The sequence below is a fragment of the Sceloporus occidentalis genome, unplaced genomic scaffold (genome assembly GCF_023333645.1).
Source record: "Sceloporus occidentalis isolate IW3139 unplaced genomic scaffold, rSceOcc1.0.p SCAF_1, whole genome shotgun sequence".
NCBI lineage: Eukaryota > Metazoa > Chordata > Lepidosauria > Squamata > Phrynosomatidae > Sceloporus > Sceloporus occidentalis.
The window spans coordinates 165117013-165135229 of NW_028316981.1; the positions used below are offsets into that span (position 1 = coordinate 165117013).

At 41.6% G+C, this 18217-nt stretch overlaps 1 protein-coding gene across 2 annotated transcripts in view; it reads left to right on the forward strand.

Moving 5' to 3' along the window:
• Positions 1 to 18217, forward strand: part of LOC149322647 (unconventional myosin-Ia-like) — a 76242-nt gene that overhangs the window by 49630 nt on the left and 8395 nt on the right. Inside the window, exons 20-24 of one of the 2 annotated variants that reach the window (XM_089480937.1) lie at positions 1865 to 1933; positions 4245 to 4331; positions 9853 to 9927; positions 14058 to 14192; positions 18083 to 18189. In XM_089480937.1, the coding sequence (XP_089337063.1) occupies positions 1865 to 1933; positions 4245 to 4331; positions 9853 to 9927; positions 14058 to 14192; positions 18083 to 18189 (473 nt within the window). The remainder of the gene's footprint in view (positions 1 to 1864; positions 1934 to 4244; positions 4332 to 9852; positions 9928 to 14057; positions 14193 to 18082; positions 18190 to 18217) is intronic. The other variant, XM_089480943.1, reaches the window with a different exon arrangement.

Consider the following 18217-nt stretch of genomic DNA (forward strand, 5'->3'; position numbering starts at 1 on the left):
ACTATTGGCTATAGAGTACTTGGGTGGCTTATGCACCCCTTATGATTTGCCCCTTTCATTCTCAAGGTATGCATTTGCTAACCATAAAATTTGGTGGTGGGAGTGATTTGCTTTCCCTTATACTCCATGGTTGCTGTTGATGGGTTTTTTGTTTCTTTGTTTGCAATTTTGTACGAAAAGTGTACAGGTTGAATCTCCCTTATCTGAAATGCTTGGGACCATACGTGTTTGGGACTTTTGGAATATCTTCATATACATAATGAGATATCTTGGAGATATCTAAAGTCTAAATATGAAATTATGCACATTTTGTATACACATAGCCTGAAGGTAATTTTATACACAATTTTTAAAGTAATTTTGCACATGGAACAAAGTTGTGTACACAGAGCCATCATAAAGCAAATGTGCCAGTCTGTCAACCACCTATGTGGACCACCTCAACATTAGGAGGAACTTCCTGACAGTCAGGGCTGTTCGACAGTGGAACAAACTCCCTCAGAGTGTAGTGGAGTCTCCTTCCTTAGAAGTCTTCAAACAGAGGTTGGATGGCCATCTGTTGGGGATGCTTTGATTGTGATTTCCTGCATGACAGAATGGGGTTGGACTGGATGGCCCTTGCGGTCTCTTCCAACTCTACGATTCTATGATTCTATAATTTTGGATTTTGGAGTATTTCAGATTTTAGAATTCCAGATAAGGGAGATTCAACCTGTAAATGAAAAGTTAACAAGTGTCTGATCAAGGTACTTGCACTTCACAGTTTCAGAAGGATAGATGTGAGTGGTAGAGAGTTATGATGAGTGAAAACCAGCTTGGGACTGTTTTCTTATAGTTGGCATAAGAAGTCACAGAAAGTAGAAAGGAAATGGGGGTGAGTGATAGATGCAGTAAAACAATGGCAGAGGCAAAAGGATTTGAACATCCAAGCAAGTAACCTCTACTGCAGTCTCCTAGCTGTATATTTTCTTGTTCTTGGGAGAGGGAGCCAGTAAAGAGCATAGGACACTGAATCAACTACTGGATCAACCATATTACTTACATGCTGGATTTGGAGAGCCCTAGTAAAACCATTAGCAAAATTATTTAACTACTAAAACCATAGACTGTTACTAGAACTTGAAGCTGCTAATCACAATACAGCACCCACTTTACTCCTTTGTCATTCCTGGTGTTTTCCTTATAAGGAAATCCTGAGGGAGAAATATATCAATTTTTACACTGCCTTGCCACTGTGTTCATCTGAATCAAAATTGCTAACAAATCTTCTGGAGTGTTCAGATTGAAATTTGATCTACTTTAACAGAGATCAGGTTCTGACACCTCCTGAATCTGTGCAAATCAATCTGATCTACATTTTTTAACAATTCTATGCATCCCACTACTATTTGCTGTTCTTCAAAACATACTTAAACTGATCCATTGGTTACTAAACGGTTCTGCTTCTCACGGAACTCTGGAAAATATAGTTCTGGGAGAAAAACTAGTAATTTCTATCAGAGGAAACCTAGCATTCCTGACAAACTGCAATACCCAAAATTCTTCTGGGGAAGCTGTGCCAGTTAAACCAGTATAGAACCAAGGTAAACTGTCCAGATTACCCATATTAGTGACCTCTTCTGTGAATTTGGAAGGCCTTCATTGATTAGTGGGAGCTTTTTAAATCTAAGAATCAGGGAAGAGAAGCCAGATCTTGAGATCTGGGAACCCTAGTTATAAGTGCAGGAGGCTAATTCTCTTTTGCACTAACTGCAAATCATGCCATTCATCTCACAGCTGCATCTGCTCCTTAATGCTGATTCAGTGAGGTCCTGCTTGCCTGTGTGGTCTGTCTGTCTGCTAAGGAGAATATTTTGTTTTGCAGCAAAAGAAGAAATATGGAAAGATGAAAACATCAGCTCTTCTTATCCAGGCCTATGTCAGAGGCTGGAAGGTGAGTTATGTGGACCTGGAAACCCTTCAGGCTTACTGCTGGTCAGTACAAACCACATGTGGCTCAAAAACAAACATGTCTTGAGTTGGTTTTTTTTTTTTTTTTTTTACAATCAGAGTAAGAGTTGCTAACAGAGGCTAAGATACTAAACAGCCAGAGAAAGATGAATTGATATGTTTACACATTGTTGCTTAGATTTCGACTCCTTATGATTTTTAAACCTTGGAATACATGTGTTTATGCTGCACAAGTGTGTCAAAGGTTGCAGTTTTTCTGGGCGGAACTATTTGTGGCCTGGATGTCTTCTTTGGTGTCAGTAATGAGTTAGTAAAGGAAATCATTGTTCTTTTGCAAGGTTGCTCCCTCTTCTGTGTATTATATGGGGAAGAGACACTGCACTGACTGCTAGTGATCAGAAGTGAAATACAAAAAAGTATAGAGGGCTTAATTTTCTGGGCAGAAAATCCAATTGAGGGAGGCGAGTCACTTCGAATCCTACAGTAAACTCATGTAACTCAGTTGTGCAGTGTGGAGAGTCTTGGGATTGTGACAAAAGTAACTAGAATTAACCCACTGAATAAATGGGAAAGTAGTGAATCAACATGTGTATGAATGTACAAAGGGCTGTTGTAGCACCTTTGAAACTAACTGTGGAAAATACGTGGTAGCATAAACTTTAACAGATGTGGTCCACTTTCTCAGATGTATCTTGCTACAGCTTCGAAAACTTATGCTATAGCTGTTAGTTTCATAGGTGCTACAAGATTCCTTTTGCATACTGATATTCCAGGCTAACACAGCTATGGAGCTTATCATTCACCAACACCCCCCCCCCCAACTTACCTCTTCTGATTTACAGCCAATTATAGGATGCAGTCAGGTATTATCGCAGGGAAAATGCTGCCAATTCCGCCCCCTGACTGCATCCTGCCTAGTTGTGCTCAGCTGGCCAATTTGAAAAGTTGGGAGCTTCCCGGCTTTAGCTAATTGGTCAGCTGAGTGCCGCTTGTAGTTGAGTTTTAGGCGGGATGCAATTGGGCGGCAGAATCGGCAGCATTTTCTCTGCGATAATACCCAACTGCATCCTGTAATCGGATGTAAATAGGAAGGGGTAAGTTGGGGGTTTTTGGTGAATGATAAGCTCCTAAGTTTCTGAATTCTACCAACGTATGTCTAAGTTCCAATGAATCAGTGGGCTTGCTTTAATAGTCAGATTTATACCAAGGCCCCTGCACTCGTGATACTATGCAGGTGTGACTCCCAACAGTGATACTGCTGTGTTGCTGCAATGACCCAAAAACACAGCAGAATGGAATGTGTGGGAGGAGTCAGGTTTATTTGGCATCTTAAACTCTCAGATTTTAGATTCACCCCACAACAAACACTGAATTACATTGGTAAGAGAGTTGCTGTAAGTTAAGGCACTCCAGTTGAAGTTAATGGGGAAACAGAAACCACTCCCCTCCTGCCTTCTCATCTGTGATGACAAAGCACAAGATCTGGCTACACTTACAGATCTTAGTGTGAGGGACAATAGGAACATACCTGGCCTCCTCTTTTAAAGAGATCCTGGTGGAAATTCTCTCTTTCTCTCCCCTCCCCACTACCCCGGCATCTACTCTCTGATTGTTCCTATGTGCACACACCTCTGGGTGAATTCTGATGAATATGTAGTAAGAATTGCATCCTAAAACATTAATCCATGCTTCTCTTGGTGAATGTAGCTCACTACATGAATGGGGAAAAAACTGTTATCTCTGCATCCTGGCATGGCATGGCTGCAATCCACATGAAAAACATGTGGTGTGTCAACCAATTAAGGACTGTTTAGTTAGCTAATTGTCAACCATTTAAATACTATTATTAGATAATATTTATTATGCTATCTATTAAATACTATTATTAGATATTATTGTATATGTATTTTTGTCTTTTTGAGATACCAAGGAATGTGGAAGCTAATATAGTTTAATAAACAAAAGCTGCCACTTACTGTTGGTAGTAAATGCCAACCCTAATATTTCTTCTTTTTTTCCCCAAAATGGCAGCAGAGCTATAATAAAGCTGTGCCTTTCTCAGCCTTATAGGAAGAGAAAAATTGGTCTTGCTGATTAAAATTGTCCCTCCTAATTAATTAACGTAAACCTTCAGTTGATTGATTTGCTGCTTCAAAACATTTCACTCTAGATGGGAAGGGGAATGCACACTTCTGTGCAAGCTGTGAATTTCCCCACTGTGGTTGGTTGTACTCTGCTTGTCTTTTTTCTGGGCTCCTGCAGGGTTCTTATCCACCCCCTCCCTTCTTCCACAGTCTCGTAGGCTTCTACGGGAGCTGAAGAGACAGAAACTCCAGATTCAGTCTGCCACCATCATTTCTGCTTACTGGAAAGGTTATCAGGTAACAAATACACACCAACAACAAATGTATCTGGTAGACCAGTGGCCATAAGTACCACTGGTGTTCTGCTCATTTGTCTACCACCTGTAGCTATAATATCCATCTCCAAGTTGCGATGCTTGCTGTTTTATCATTCCACCAGGACTGCGCCCATAAAATAGATATTTCTCTTTTCTGCTTTTCTCAGAGTTTGAAATGTAATTTTTAAAAAGTAAAGGGGTATTTTAAAAAAGGGTATACTGTTACTAATTACTCACTATTTTAATACTAACACATTACTGACATTTTACTTTTTAACTTTACAAAATCATTGTGAAATGACAAGGTCTTCAATCTTTCAAAATGATTGTGTGTGTGTGTGTGTGTGTGTGTGTGTATTGATGTAACAAGTCAGTGTTACTTGTTATACAGTGGTCCCTCCACATTCACTGGAGTTAGGGATGAAGGACCCCCATGAATGTGAAAAAACTGCAAATAAAAAAAATCATTCTTTTTACCAATAGGAATGTCCAGGTACTCCAGTGTAACTTTGTGGTCAACATCTGCCATAGATTAATCATAGAATCATGCTGGAGGACCTACAAATGCCCAGAGAAGTGTGTTCACAAAAGAACTGCTGTGTTACAGACAGCATAATTTCCTGTAAGACATTACTTCCAATATCAGTTTGCCCCCCCTATATAGACCATTTTGTTAGGGTTGTATGAGATAATTACACAGAGATGTATTCAGTTGATTGACTGGCATAAATGTATATCTGAGAAGGAAATTATTAAGACATTTTTAGCTGAAAAGAGGAATTCTGTCCACACACACACACACACACACACACACACCCCATTATTTTGCAAGTGGTACCTCATTATTCTGGAATCTATTGGTGGCCTAGCCAATAGGCAGAATCATCCTGGATGTGTCTTCTGCCTCTTCTTGCATTCTCACTCTATCTCAGCTTCCAAATCAACTCACCTCCAACAGGGATGTAGCTAGAATTTTAGGAAGCGGGGGGTCTAGACTAAGTGCCACCATTATAATAGGGCTTGGGTGCGGCGGTGCAGCAGCACACACCATTCATTTTTATAATGGAAGGGGGGGTCCGGACCCCAAGAACCCCCCCCCTTGGCTACGTCCCTGCCTCCAAACATCTTTCTGATAAGAAAAGACAGAGGGTGTGTCAGCAATACTAATGAACTGATAATGTTTCAATATCAACTCAACTGCCATGTGAGGAACCCCAAATATCCCATAACTTGTGTATCAGTAGTTTGAGAGTGCTATTTACATTGAAGCTGTACCCCCACCCCTCTGCTGCTTACGCTACAATTCCCATAGTGCCCAGTGGAGTGGGAATTAATACGACCAGTTGTGAACTGCCCCCAAAGAGAAAATGCATCACCAGAAAAGAGGACAAAAGGCACATAGAATTGAGGTTGTATGTGCATATGCTAATTTTTGTTTGTGTTGTGTGTCTTCATCATTTCTGGCTTATGGTAACCCTCTCATAGAATTTTGTCAGGAAGACTTTTTTCAGTGGATTCTTGCCACTGCCTTCTTCTGAGGCTTCCAATGTGTGACATGCCCAAAGTCACCTGGTGGGTTTCCATAGCTGAGTGGAGATTCAAATCCTGATTTCCCAAAATCCTATTCCAGTACTCAAACCACTACATTACTCTGTCTTACACTGCTAATTTTACATATGTGTATATAAAAGTCTGTTTGTTGTTGTTAGCTGTTTTCAAGTTGATCCTGACTCATGATGACCCTATAGCAATAGCAGCCACATTTCTATAACACTTCATATTGAACCAAGCAATCTCTAAGCAGTTTACAATGTGTAAGCTAATTGTCCACAGCAAGTTGGGTACTCATTCTCAGAAGGATGCCAGACTGAGTTGATTCTGGAGCCCCTGGCTGGAATCAAACTCACAACTAATGATGTAATGATTACTCATCATGGTTTTGCTAAACACACAAACTGTGGATTTCTCGGCCCCTTTAATTGCTTTCTATACGAGATGAGAAATGTGCCACTTGATTGCCCAAGTGTGAGAATTTACAGATGGTTCACTTGCAAATAAAGTAAAGGGATGGGAAATTCCTTTTGAAGCCCATTCATTTGCTTTATGGCATCATTGCAATAAAACCATAAAGATGCAAGAGGGTGTGGATTTTTACACACTAGTGAAGGTAAAGCTGCTTTGCCAATGAGGTGTTGAGATTGTTTGTTGTTATTCTTTTTTTTTTTTTTTTTTAGCAATGACTGGATTCAAATTTCCCAAGCTAAAACAAACTGCCACACAGGGGAGAGGGAGGGGGAGGTAGCTTGGTGTAGTTTCTGAGGAAGATAGCAAGGACGTAGCCAGGGGGGGTTGGGGGGTCGGAACCCCCCCATCAGGCCCTGGGGGCATTCAAGCTCCTTCCTCCCCCCTCCCCTCCATTAAAACCACGGCGAGGGAACAGAGGAAAGACAAAACAAAAGTTCCCCTTTTCCCTCTGCTCCGTGGCTTTAATGGAGGGGGGAGGGAGGAGGGAGGAGGAAGGAGCTTGAACTCCAGTTGCAAGCTCAGAGAGAGAGAGAGAGAGAGAGAGGGAGTCCCTGTGACTCCTTTCGCTAGAAAGAAAAAAGGAAGGAAGGAAGCTTCTAAAAGGAAATATAAAAGAAAGAAAAGGTGACTTCTAACTTTTAGCTGTTATATCCATGTACAATATAGAATAATAATAATAATAATAATAATAATAATAATATCCCTTACCCAAAATGCTGAGGATTAGATGTATTTTGGATTTTGGAGTTTTTCAGATTTTGGTATATTTATATACAGTATGTCTAATGGTATATACTGGGAGATGGGATCCATGTATGTTTCATATGCATCTCATAGACATAGACTGAAGGTAATTTAATGCACAATATTTTTAAAATAATGTTGTGCTTCTGCATACTGAGCTTCAGCAAAACCCTGAGACCACTATTCCTTGTATAATTCAATAATTCAGTAATTGATCTAAACCTTCAGGATTTCCAAGTTTCCTTGAGTTGGGGGTCAGACCAGATGCTCTCAGGGTCAGTTTGGGGTTTTGGAAGTCCAGAGAAAGGAGACTCAGACTCTACTCTGGACATTTCTCCTGAGAATGGACTCATGTTTTCAAAAACAGTCATTTCTGGATTTTTGCAACAACAAAAAAAGAGGTGGGTCTGTGATGCAAAAAGGCAAGAGGCTTCCTTCCAGCCTTGTTTTTTCTCTTTTTAAAAGACAAATAGAATAAAATACAGTTAGCTGGCCCTTTTTCAGCATGTCAATGGGGATGCTTTGATGGAGAGTTCCTGCATGGCAGAATGGGGTTGGACTGGATGGCCCTTCGTGGGGTCTCTTCTAACTCTATGTTTTTATGATTAATTAATATATGGAATCAATCTAAGATGATGAATCGTGGCTGTGGAGTCCTATGGCCCTGCTCTAGGCAATGCTAGACTGCAGGCCCCATCATCCAGCAGCACCATAGACTGATGGGAACTGCAGTTTAATAAGGCTGCACACTGCAGAAATAATCCAGTTCGACACTGCTTTAATGCTATGGAAAATCCTGCGATTTGTAGTATGTTGTGCCACCAGAGCTCTCTGACAAAGAAGGCTAAATGTCTCACAAAACTACAATACCCAGATATTGTTGTTGTTGTTATTTTCTTATGTCCCGCCTTTCTCCCAATATACAGACTCAAGGTGGTGATTTTCCATAGCATTAATCTATAGTATATCTTTCTACAATGTAGATGGACACTTCCATTACATAATTTGTTGAGGATGCTTTGACTGGGAGTTCCTGCATGGCAGAATGGGGTTGGACTGGATGGCCCTTCTAGGGGTCTCTTCTAACTCTATGATTCCATGATTCTGTAGCACTCTGAGCCTACTGTGATTTTAATAGTTTTTAAATGTATAAAGGTATAAAGTCTTATTATGTAAGCCATGCACTGATGGACTATTGCACTATAATTTTTTATTGATTGATTTTATACCCTGCCTTTCTCCCAAAATAGGATTCTCTTAAAGGGGTTTGTTTAATATAAAAAGAAAGGAACCTATAATGGCTTGGAATTAAAAATTATGATTGATAGATAGATAGATAGATAGATAGATAGATAGATAGGTCTTGGAATTAAAAGGTGTGTGTGTGTGTCTCAAAATTAAAAATCCCTCTTGGAAGTGGGAATGAAATGTGTGGATGCAGCCTGGGTTCGTAGCTCAGCTCAGATGTTGGAATACAGTGTCTCAAAGCATGAGCAGAGTGTCTCTGAGCATGAACAGAGTGGCTGCCGCTCATTGCTCGAGCAGCTGCACTTTGCTTTATCGAGCTGAATTTATCTGATGTAAACACCTTTAGAGGAAGGACTCAGTTTGCATCTGCACTGAAAAAATAATCCAGTTTGATGCCACTTTAACTGCCCTTGGCTCCATGTTGTGAAATGCTGGGATTTGTAGTTTGTTGTGGCACCTGACAGATGACTCAACTACAGTTCCCAAGATTCCATTGCACGAAGCCATAACGGAAGTTAAAGTGGTGCCATCAAGGTGTCGAGGGTAAACGCTCGACCCTCTTTTTGTGTCTTGGGGGGGGCTCTTAGCCTCTCAAAATGGTGGCACTTAGTCTTGACCCCCCCCCTTCCCAAAATCCTGGCTACGTCCTTGAAGGATAGAGTCAAAACAAACTTGGATCAGTTTTGTTAACAAGTCCTATAGCTAGAAGGGGAACTGTGGGAGCTTTACTCCAAAATTTTTCCAAGCTCTAATTTTCTTCCTCTACCTTCAGTACAGTAAGGGAAATCACCTTTCAGGATTCCTCACCTAAGAAAACCCTAGGAAATTCACAGGCCCCAGCATTTCTCAGCATTGGCTACACCAGTTAGGGGTTGCTGGAACAATAGCTGGAGACTCCATAACTCAATTCAATGCAGTGTATATGCTGAAGACAGCAGGGTAGAAAAAGAAAATTAGAGCTTAGAAAAGTAACAAGAACAACAAGAACAACAATGGCAATCAGCCTGCTTGGGAATAGTGAGGAGGGGACTGAGTGGGAGGAAGAGAATGTGACAACATGTGAGTGCAAATACTGCAACTGCCCTGGCAATGATGTTTCACACCTATGGTGTGAAAAGGGAACCGGTAGTTACATGTTGGGGACACAGCAACTATGGGTTGAAGACATAGTCATGCGATAGGTATCGCCAAAGCCACTTTTTTCCAGCTCTGATCATGATTTAAAATCTGCATGTGATAAAGTCTCAGGCTAGGAACGGTTAGTTGTAGATTTACTCTCTCCTCTCTCCCTGTTAAAAAAAAATCTCGGAAGGTACAAGGTGGGCACAGGACTCTACCTGTCGATTTGGATAGGACAGCCAATCAGATCAGACAATACTGGGCAAAACTGACCAATGGTTTGGCTTCAGAGATGGCAGCTTCCTCTGTCTGTATGTCACATAAGTTATGATATGCTGCTAAACAGGGTTTTCATCCCCTCACAGACACGTAAGGAGTACAAGAAATATTTCCGTTCTGGGGCATCTCAGTGCATCACCAGTTTTATCTACCAGAGCCTGGTAAGTACATTCTTCTTTGTATTGGAAAACAGATATAAAAAGGTAAAATCAATATAGTGAGAAGAATAAAAGTGCTTTGCTACTTATGGACTTTCCATAGACATGTAATTGGCCACTGCAGAAAAAGAGTGGCTCCCTAGTTAGGGCTCTTCTGGTCTGGTTTAATAAAGCTCTTCTCCTGTCCTTAACCCTTGGAATGAAGATGCCAAATGTGATAAATATAACCTTTTGCCCTTCTAAGTGGACACTGGTCATCACGCACTTTGCTCAGGGTGGGGTGGTCAAAAAATGTAAATATTAAACTATTGTTATGAATGTCGATATGTTCGGGTAATAGGTGTATTAGCTTTCTATATATAAAGAACTAATCTCAGTTTTTGCTCAGGGAAAGAGCCATAGATCAAGGACAGAGCATATGAAAGATCCCACCTCCAGTTTTTGGCATCACCTAACAAAGCCAGAAGGGCCTCCCATCTAAAAATCTGGAGAGTTGCTACCACTCAGTGTGTACACTGGCTTCTTCTAAACTACAGTTGGCCCTCAGTATCTGTGGACTTCCCATCCATGGATTTGAATATTTCCAGACGGCAAGGCCACGTTGTCTCCAGTGGTGATGTGTGCATGCAGCTATGCCAACATTAGGGACAACGTGTGTGCTATGATTTGAAAATATGTTAGTGAACAATGCTAAAAACAACAACAACACACCCTTCCTGGTACCGCATTTGAAAGGCAGCTATATAAATCTTCCCCCATGTATGCCTCTGCAGTCAAATAAGTAGGGGAATGGGAGCACTTGCCACTAGAGAGCACTCTTAACAAGCAATGGCTTTTGAGATTAGGAAAAGGTTATTCAACTAGCCTCAGGTTACAGAGTGCTGTGGAAGGTAAAGAGAAATTGTAATCAGACTTACTGGGATACCCTCACAAAACAGGCCCCTGCAAGCAGGGATGGGATGAGTTTCTGAGTCCTGAAAATCTGAACTGTTTCCCTCTCTAAAAGCCTAAATTCAGGTTGGGTTCAGGCCCTTTTGAACAGTAATGGATGAAAATTTTAGTTCAGTTCATTTTTTTAAAAAAAATCAGAATTTATTAAAATATTAATATAGAAAAAAGTGAAACTTGACAGATCTGCACATTTCTACTATAGGTGAATGAGAAGTCCATTTCAGTATGCTTTTGATTAGAATTTCCCCAAAAACAATATGTCAGAGAGTGAAATGACAGATTTTCCCAGCCCTAGTTTTCAGAATAACTTGATTCAAAGTGAGGCATATACCCTTCTTCCACCATCCTGTTACCTTTTACCCCTCTTCCCTATCTCCAAGCCATTAAAAAAAAGCCCTTAGAAGTAGCAGACACAAAATACTCATTTGCAGCCAGGTAGAGCTCCTCACCCTGCACCTCAAAGGGGTGCATAGTGAGGAGATCTACCTGGCTACAAATGAGTATTTTGTGTAGTTGGAGATCATGAAGCTGGTAGTCAAACTTTGCCATCTTCAGCCATACTAATGGAGCTTGCTGAGTGTTTCTCATCAAATATTTGAAAACCCCTTTGAGAGATTTTTAAAGAGAACACTCAAATAGTCTAATGAATGAAGTGGGGGAACTGAATGTTGTTACTGCTGGCCATAATTGCTGCCACTTTCTGAATTTTCCCCAAACAAGTCCTAAAAAAACACTGAGCTGAGTAATTAAAATTGGAATGGCCAACTTTTGTGTTCTTGTGAGCCACTATTTTTTTTCAGTCTCTGATCTTCAGAACACGGGGAGGGGGGCAATTACCAAAAGGAGTTGGGAGAAGAGAACATAGATTTGCATCCTAATTATGTATGCTAATGCAGATCTGTACAGTACAAATGCAACTTTGGAAATTATAACCTAAACAAAAAGATAATAGCTATACAACTCATCATAGAGGAGAAGACTATGCCCAGGTGACCTGTGTGCCTGCTCAGTTTGGTGTCCAAATGCTAAGTGTTGATGATGGGTATCATCAAGACTCCTATTTGTTTGGAGTCTTGGACTGGCCAGCTTTTCAAGCAGAGGATACCCTTAAACAGAGGACTATGTTTGTAAATTAAGGGATACCATCACCTTAGCAGCATTAAAGTATATTTTTTCATTTAGCTTGAGTCCTCTGATGGTCATCAGGCTCTGTAATAAGGCTGTGGCTATCCTAGCCACAAAAGCTTACTTGTTATGTGTAAGAATATTTGGTATCTTTACAGTGGGCTCTTGATATCCACTTGACTGTGGTTCCAGGGCCCCCCGTGGATACTAAAATCCACTGATGCTCAAACCCCATTATATACCATGGCATAAATAAAATGATGTCTATTATATAAAATGGCAAAATCAAGGTTTGCTTTGTGGCATTTATATTTTGGGGAATATTTTGAAGCCATGGATTGTTGAATCCATGGATATATAGAGGGCCAGCTGTATTAAACAGAATGCAGCTGGGCTAGTGGAATATGAGCTTGGGGTAGAGACAAGAGACATTAATCTGTATATTCTTGTGAAGTTTTTTTTTTAAAAAAGAAAAAGAATACTTACACATATTGTCTCAGGATATCCATATTAAAATAGGGAAGGAGAAAGGCAAAAGAAGTTGACCTTGTTTAGAAGAAGCCCTAAAAGCTGGCTGTCACATGACGGTGCAAACTACTATCCTTGTTGGGTTTGGAACACCATGGATGCTCCTTCCCAGACAAAAGAGATTAATCTCATTTTTGAAAAGCCACAGGATAAGCACTGTTGGGATCTGGGCTGCATACAGGTTGCATTCACCTGGCTACCGGCGAGTGCGACAACACCTGGTTTTAACATTAAATGCTTACAGTATTTATCCTGTTGGAGATAAAGTGCTTTAAAAGCAATGTGATAATCTCCAAAGGAAAAACAAAGAGACTAAGGACCTGAACAGACAGGCCAAAATAAAGCTGCTTTGGGTCACTTTGGAGGTATGCTGTTTAAATCATGCATATGTCCTAAGAGGCTGGAAGCCATGTCAAAGCCACGCTCCAGTTCTAAGGACTAAGGCGCAGCTTTGGTGCAGCTTCTGGCCTCTTAAAATGCATTATCATTTAAACAGCATATCTCCAAAGTGACCTGAAGCAGCTTTATTTTGGCCTGTCTGTTCAGGCCCTAATTTATTGAAAGAAGGAGGAGTGATGTGTGCAGGTAAGAAAGAAGCAAAAGGCTAGAGTATATAGACCAAATAAAAATAGTGAGAGGTGGAACAAAGGGCAGGCATTATCTAGACTCCCCTCTCTCACTGATCACTTGATATTGGTGCCTCTTTGCTTCCAACATTAAGAAGAATATGCAATGACTTGCAAAAGTATTCATAGTCCTTTGATTTTTCCACATTTTGTTGTATTACAGCCAGGAACTAAAATAAATTTACTTGGTACTTTTACCACCTAATGTACACAATATACTCAGTGCTGTGAAGGGCATTTTTTTTAAAATTGTGGCCCAAAAGTTAAGTAAATGAAAACAAATTGACACTTGTTAAAAGGTGTGTGTGTCTGTGTGTGTGTGTGTGTGTGTGTGTGTGTGTGAATATTTTTGCAAGGCACTGTAATTTGTGTTAGAGATGTGATACAATTTAAGATGCTACAGGGAACACACCCTCTATCTTTTAATAATAATAATAATAATAATAATAATAATAATAATAAATGCTTTATTTGTATACCGCCCTTCTTCCAATCAGGGCGGTGCACAGCATAATAACATATACAATGTGCAAAGACAATAAAACAGATTAAAATATACATTAAAATCAGATACTAGCCAGCTCATCATTGGCTATGGGGGGGGGGGGGGCTAACTAGAGCTTGTATCGGGGAACGCTCGCTTAAACAGGAAGGTTTTTAAATCCTTCCTGAACTGGGCTAGGGAGGTAGCCGAGCGGAGCTCTATGGGCAGCGTATTCCAGAGGGTCGGGGCCGAGATGGTAAATGTCCTCCTTGCAGTGGAGGCTAGTCTTGCCCCAGTCTTGAGAAGTAACAATCATGTGTTTCCTGTAAGGCTAAAAAGCTTTCATCATATCATGTACCAATGAATGTCTTTAGATCTCTGTCATCGTCCTCCCCACCCTTGTCTCTCCAATATTACAGGTGCAGAAATTTTTCATAGATCTGAAAAACAACCTCCCTTCCATGAAAGTGACTGATCAGGCTTGGCCCTCTGCCCCATATAAATTTCTTACAGATACTAACCAAGAGCTGAAGAAGATCTTTCACCATTGGAGGGTAAGACCTCATGGCTCAACCTATTCACTCTTCTTTCATAATCCCATGTTGGGAGGAAGGCGAGATATAAATTTGATAAATAAATACATAAATAATGAAACTGAATATCAAAGAGTAAGTAGTCTGGGAGTATACAGAGCTGATTGTATATTAGGTCACCAGTTATGATGGATTTGAATATATTATTATGCAAAAGGATCTTGAAGTACTTTTGAGATGAACTGTAAAAAAAAGTTGTAATATAAAGTTTTGTAGACAAAACTTTGTAGATGCATCTGAGGAAGTTGACCAAATCTATGAAAACTTATGTTTGTCTCACAGGTGCTACAAGATCCATTTGCATACCGATGTTCCAGACTAACACCGCTATGAATTTGAATATATTATTCAAATAAACATGTTAATCCATGTGGTGGCTTACAATCAATGATGATAGGACAGTGGGGGTTGGAACAGGAAAGGAAGGGAAGAGATTCTCTTTCCCTTCATTTGTTTCTTCTTTCATTCTCAGTGTGCTTCTCTACTAAAGATGAGTCACATCTGGTCCTCTATTGCCATCATGTCTTGCCATTGGCTATAATGGCTAAGGCTGCTGTGGTTGCAGGTTTCTCTGGTCTAAACTGCATGTTCTCCTAACTATGTGAGATGCAGCTGAGACTCGGTTTCTTTTTTATCTGTAAGTAGGTAGCAGGGTTCTGTTCTGATCCAGACTGGGACTACTGTGTACAGGAGGTTTAACTCTTCCCCTTCCATCCACCCCCCCCCCCCCCAATTTCATTTCCTCTTGTGCACAGGCTAAAGAAAGTGAAGAGGCCTTCCATTAGCACCAGTAGAGCTCTTTTTTTCTTTTTTTGCCCCTATGTGGTAAGGGTTAATTTAGGGGAGAAAAAACGGCACTGGAGCAGTTTAAACTTCTTCCTACACACAGTGGTCCTGATCTAGACTGAGCCTCCATGTGCTTTCTTGGAAGTAGGGAAAAAGTGAGTGTTAACAGTACTCTGTGTGTAGGTGAACACCACCCCCTTTTTGTCAAGATGAATGACATGCATACTCAGCTGCTGTCTTTCACTGCTGCGAACATCTTTAGTAATCCAGCACCAGAGATTATCTCTAAAATCAAGAAAATATTCAATGGCCCGTTACAGACGGGCCTTAAAGTGCACGCTCCGTCCGTGCTAGGGTTAGAAAGGGGCGTCCTTTCCGGATGCCCCCAACCCTAGCACGCACGGAGCGTGCACAAAATGGCGGCGGCCATTCCACACGGCCGCCGCCATTATGACGTCATGACCGCGCTGCCTCTATACGGGGCAGCGCGGACGTGACATTGTCACGCCGCACCAGGGCGAATATTGCGCCCCTTCCCCGGCCGCAAAAGGAGCTCCGAGACAGAGCTCCTTTTCCATTTGCATCGCTAGGCGCAGCCTTCAGATGGCTGCGCCCAGCGACGCAGAGGAGAAAGGGGCCAAGCGGCCCCTTTCTCCTCCTCCCCGCCGCCGTGGGGTGTCCTTGGGGCTTGAAGCCCCAAGGACACCCCTTTCCAGGCTGCGGGGAAGGGGCCTTTTGCCGCTTCCCCGCAGCCTGGAAAGCGGCGGATCGGGGCCTCAGTGGCTGCCGCTCTGGCCACTGAGGCCCCAATCTGGCAGGGAAAGGGGCGGGTGCATGCCGACGCTTTTCGGCGGTCTGTAACCTGCCAGAGAATCATTTTTTGTGGGTTTTTCGGGCTATGTGGCCATGTTCTAGAAGAGTTTCTTCCTGATGTTTCACCAGCATCTGTGGCTGGCATCTTCAAAGAATGCTTGCCTGGAAAGGAGTTGGTTATATATACTGTGTGACCTGGAAAGGCAGGAGTGATTTGCATGTGGATTGTTCTGTTGCTAATGGCAGGCCTCAGGCTGGAAGGGTCTGCAAAGGAGGATTGGTGTCTGCTTGATTAGTGCTCATTGTCTGCTGGGAAACCCCTGACCCTGGGAGATTTCTCATTTGCATTTGTTGAGTCTTCATCTTGCTATTTTTCAGGACTTCAGCAAGATGAAGACTCAACAAACGCTAATGAGAAATCTCCCAGGGTCAGGGGTTTCCCAGCCGACAATAATAATAATAATATTTTTTATTTGTATACCGCTTTTCCTCCAGATCAATGAGCACTATTCAAACAGACACTAATCCTCTTTTACATTAGCCTCCCAGCCTGAGGCATGCCATTAGCAACAGATCACTCCTGCCTTCCCAGGGTCACACAGCGCATATATATATATATATATATATATATATATATATATATCCAACTCCTTTCCAGGCAAGCATTCTCTGAAGATGCCAGCCACAGATGCTGGTGAAACGTCAGGAAGAAACTCTTCTAGAACGTGGCCACATAGCCTGAAAAGCCCACAAAAAACTACAGATGCTGGCCATGAAAGCCTTCGACTTCACATTCAGAGAATCCTTTGGTGTGTAAATGGATGATAATTTTAACAGATCTCCCCACCCCTCTGAATAATATTTGGCAATGGAAGTGGGTGGGGAGGAATCACCAAGAGCTGAACTTTAATCTACAATAATGCTTTCCAAAAACAAATGATTGTTTTGCCAATATACTTCCAGTATTAACTTTACAGCCCAAGAGGTTGCTCTTGAACAGCAGTGGAGAGAAGACCAGGTGTAAAAACCTCTCTATATACATGAACTGGCATGCTACAAGCTAGATGGGTATAGCCACCGGTACAGTTTGAGCAACATTTATGTACCAGCACTGCTACCCCTACTGCCTTGTCTTTACTAAGACCAACTATGCTGTGGAATAGCTGGTGAAGGCAGAGTAGATCACAGCAAGACAAATGCTTCATTTGTCTCAGATAACCTATGTTGCACACCAGAATATGCTATCATAGTTTACGCCAGGGGTAGGCAACCTTTTTGAGCCAGGGGCCGGGTTGCTGTCCCTCAGACAACAGGGGGGCCGAAGCCAAAAAATAAATAATTAAATAATTTTTAAAGAATTTAAATAAATAAATAAACTGGGACAAATGTAGGACAACATTTTCAAATGGTGGACACTTTTTTTTAAAAAAGTGGAAGACACGCAAAAAAATTTGCTGATTTTAAAAAAAATGTTAATATAAATGCATGTTTCTGAGGCGTCTATAGACAATTGCCCTCGCGCGCGAGAGGCCAAAGGCCCCGGCGGCAATCGGTGGCAGGACCGGGCTGGGGCCAGTCCCAAGGTCTCGCCGGGCCGCATCTGGCCCGTGGGCCGCAGGTTGCCTACCCCTGGTGTACGCTGTGGCTATATCTTTCAATTCAGCCATTTCAGTTTTGAGTAGGACACTTGAAAGCACCTGTCATCCTTTGATGACCAGGATGAGTCCAGGCATATTTCAGATCTCATGGAGTTGTGATCTGGATATAAACATTAAACCTATTTAAAGAGGCCCCAACAAACAACTTGTCTGTAACTGCCCTATTCACAGGGACCACTGGCAGTCAGCCTGACACCTGATCATAACTCCTGCAGCCTTCCAGATATGAATAGGCCACCCTGATCCACCTCACCTTTTACCAAGCAGAATTACTCTTGGTCCAGGCACAGAGCTGACACTATCATTAGGCAGAATGAGATGGATAACTCAAATAGCTGATTCTAGGCATCATGAAAAAGCAATATGTTGTTTTCTGAAACTGCTGGCATTATTTCCATTAATAAGTCAATAAAACATGAAAAATAGAAATCTCTTTTTCTCCCAACAAAATGTAGTCATGGGTAAACTGGTTTATGATTATAAGTTGTTTTCCCCACTCCTGCTGCCATGTTCTTTTCCTTTTTACTGTAAACAAGGAACATTTAACTTTGTGTTTTGTCCTTTATCTTCTGCAACCTTACTTTACTGGCACAGTGTAAGAAATATCGGGATCAGCTGCCACCCCAGAAGAAAGAAGCCTTACAAGGCAAACTGTGTGCCAGTGAACTTTTCCGAGGCAAGAAGAGTTTGTACCCTAAGAGGTAAATGGGAGGGCAGGGGTCGGCACTA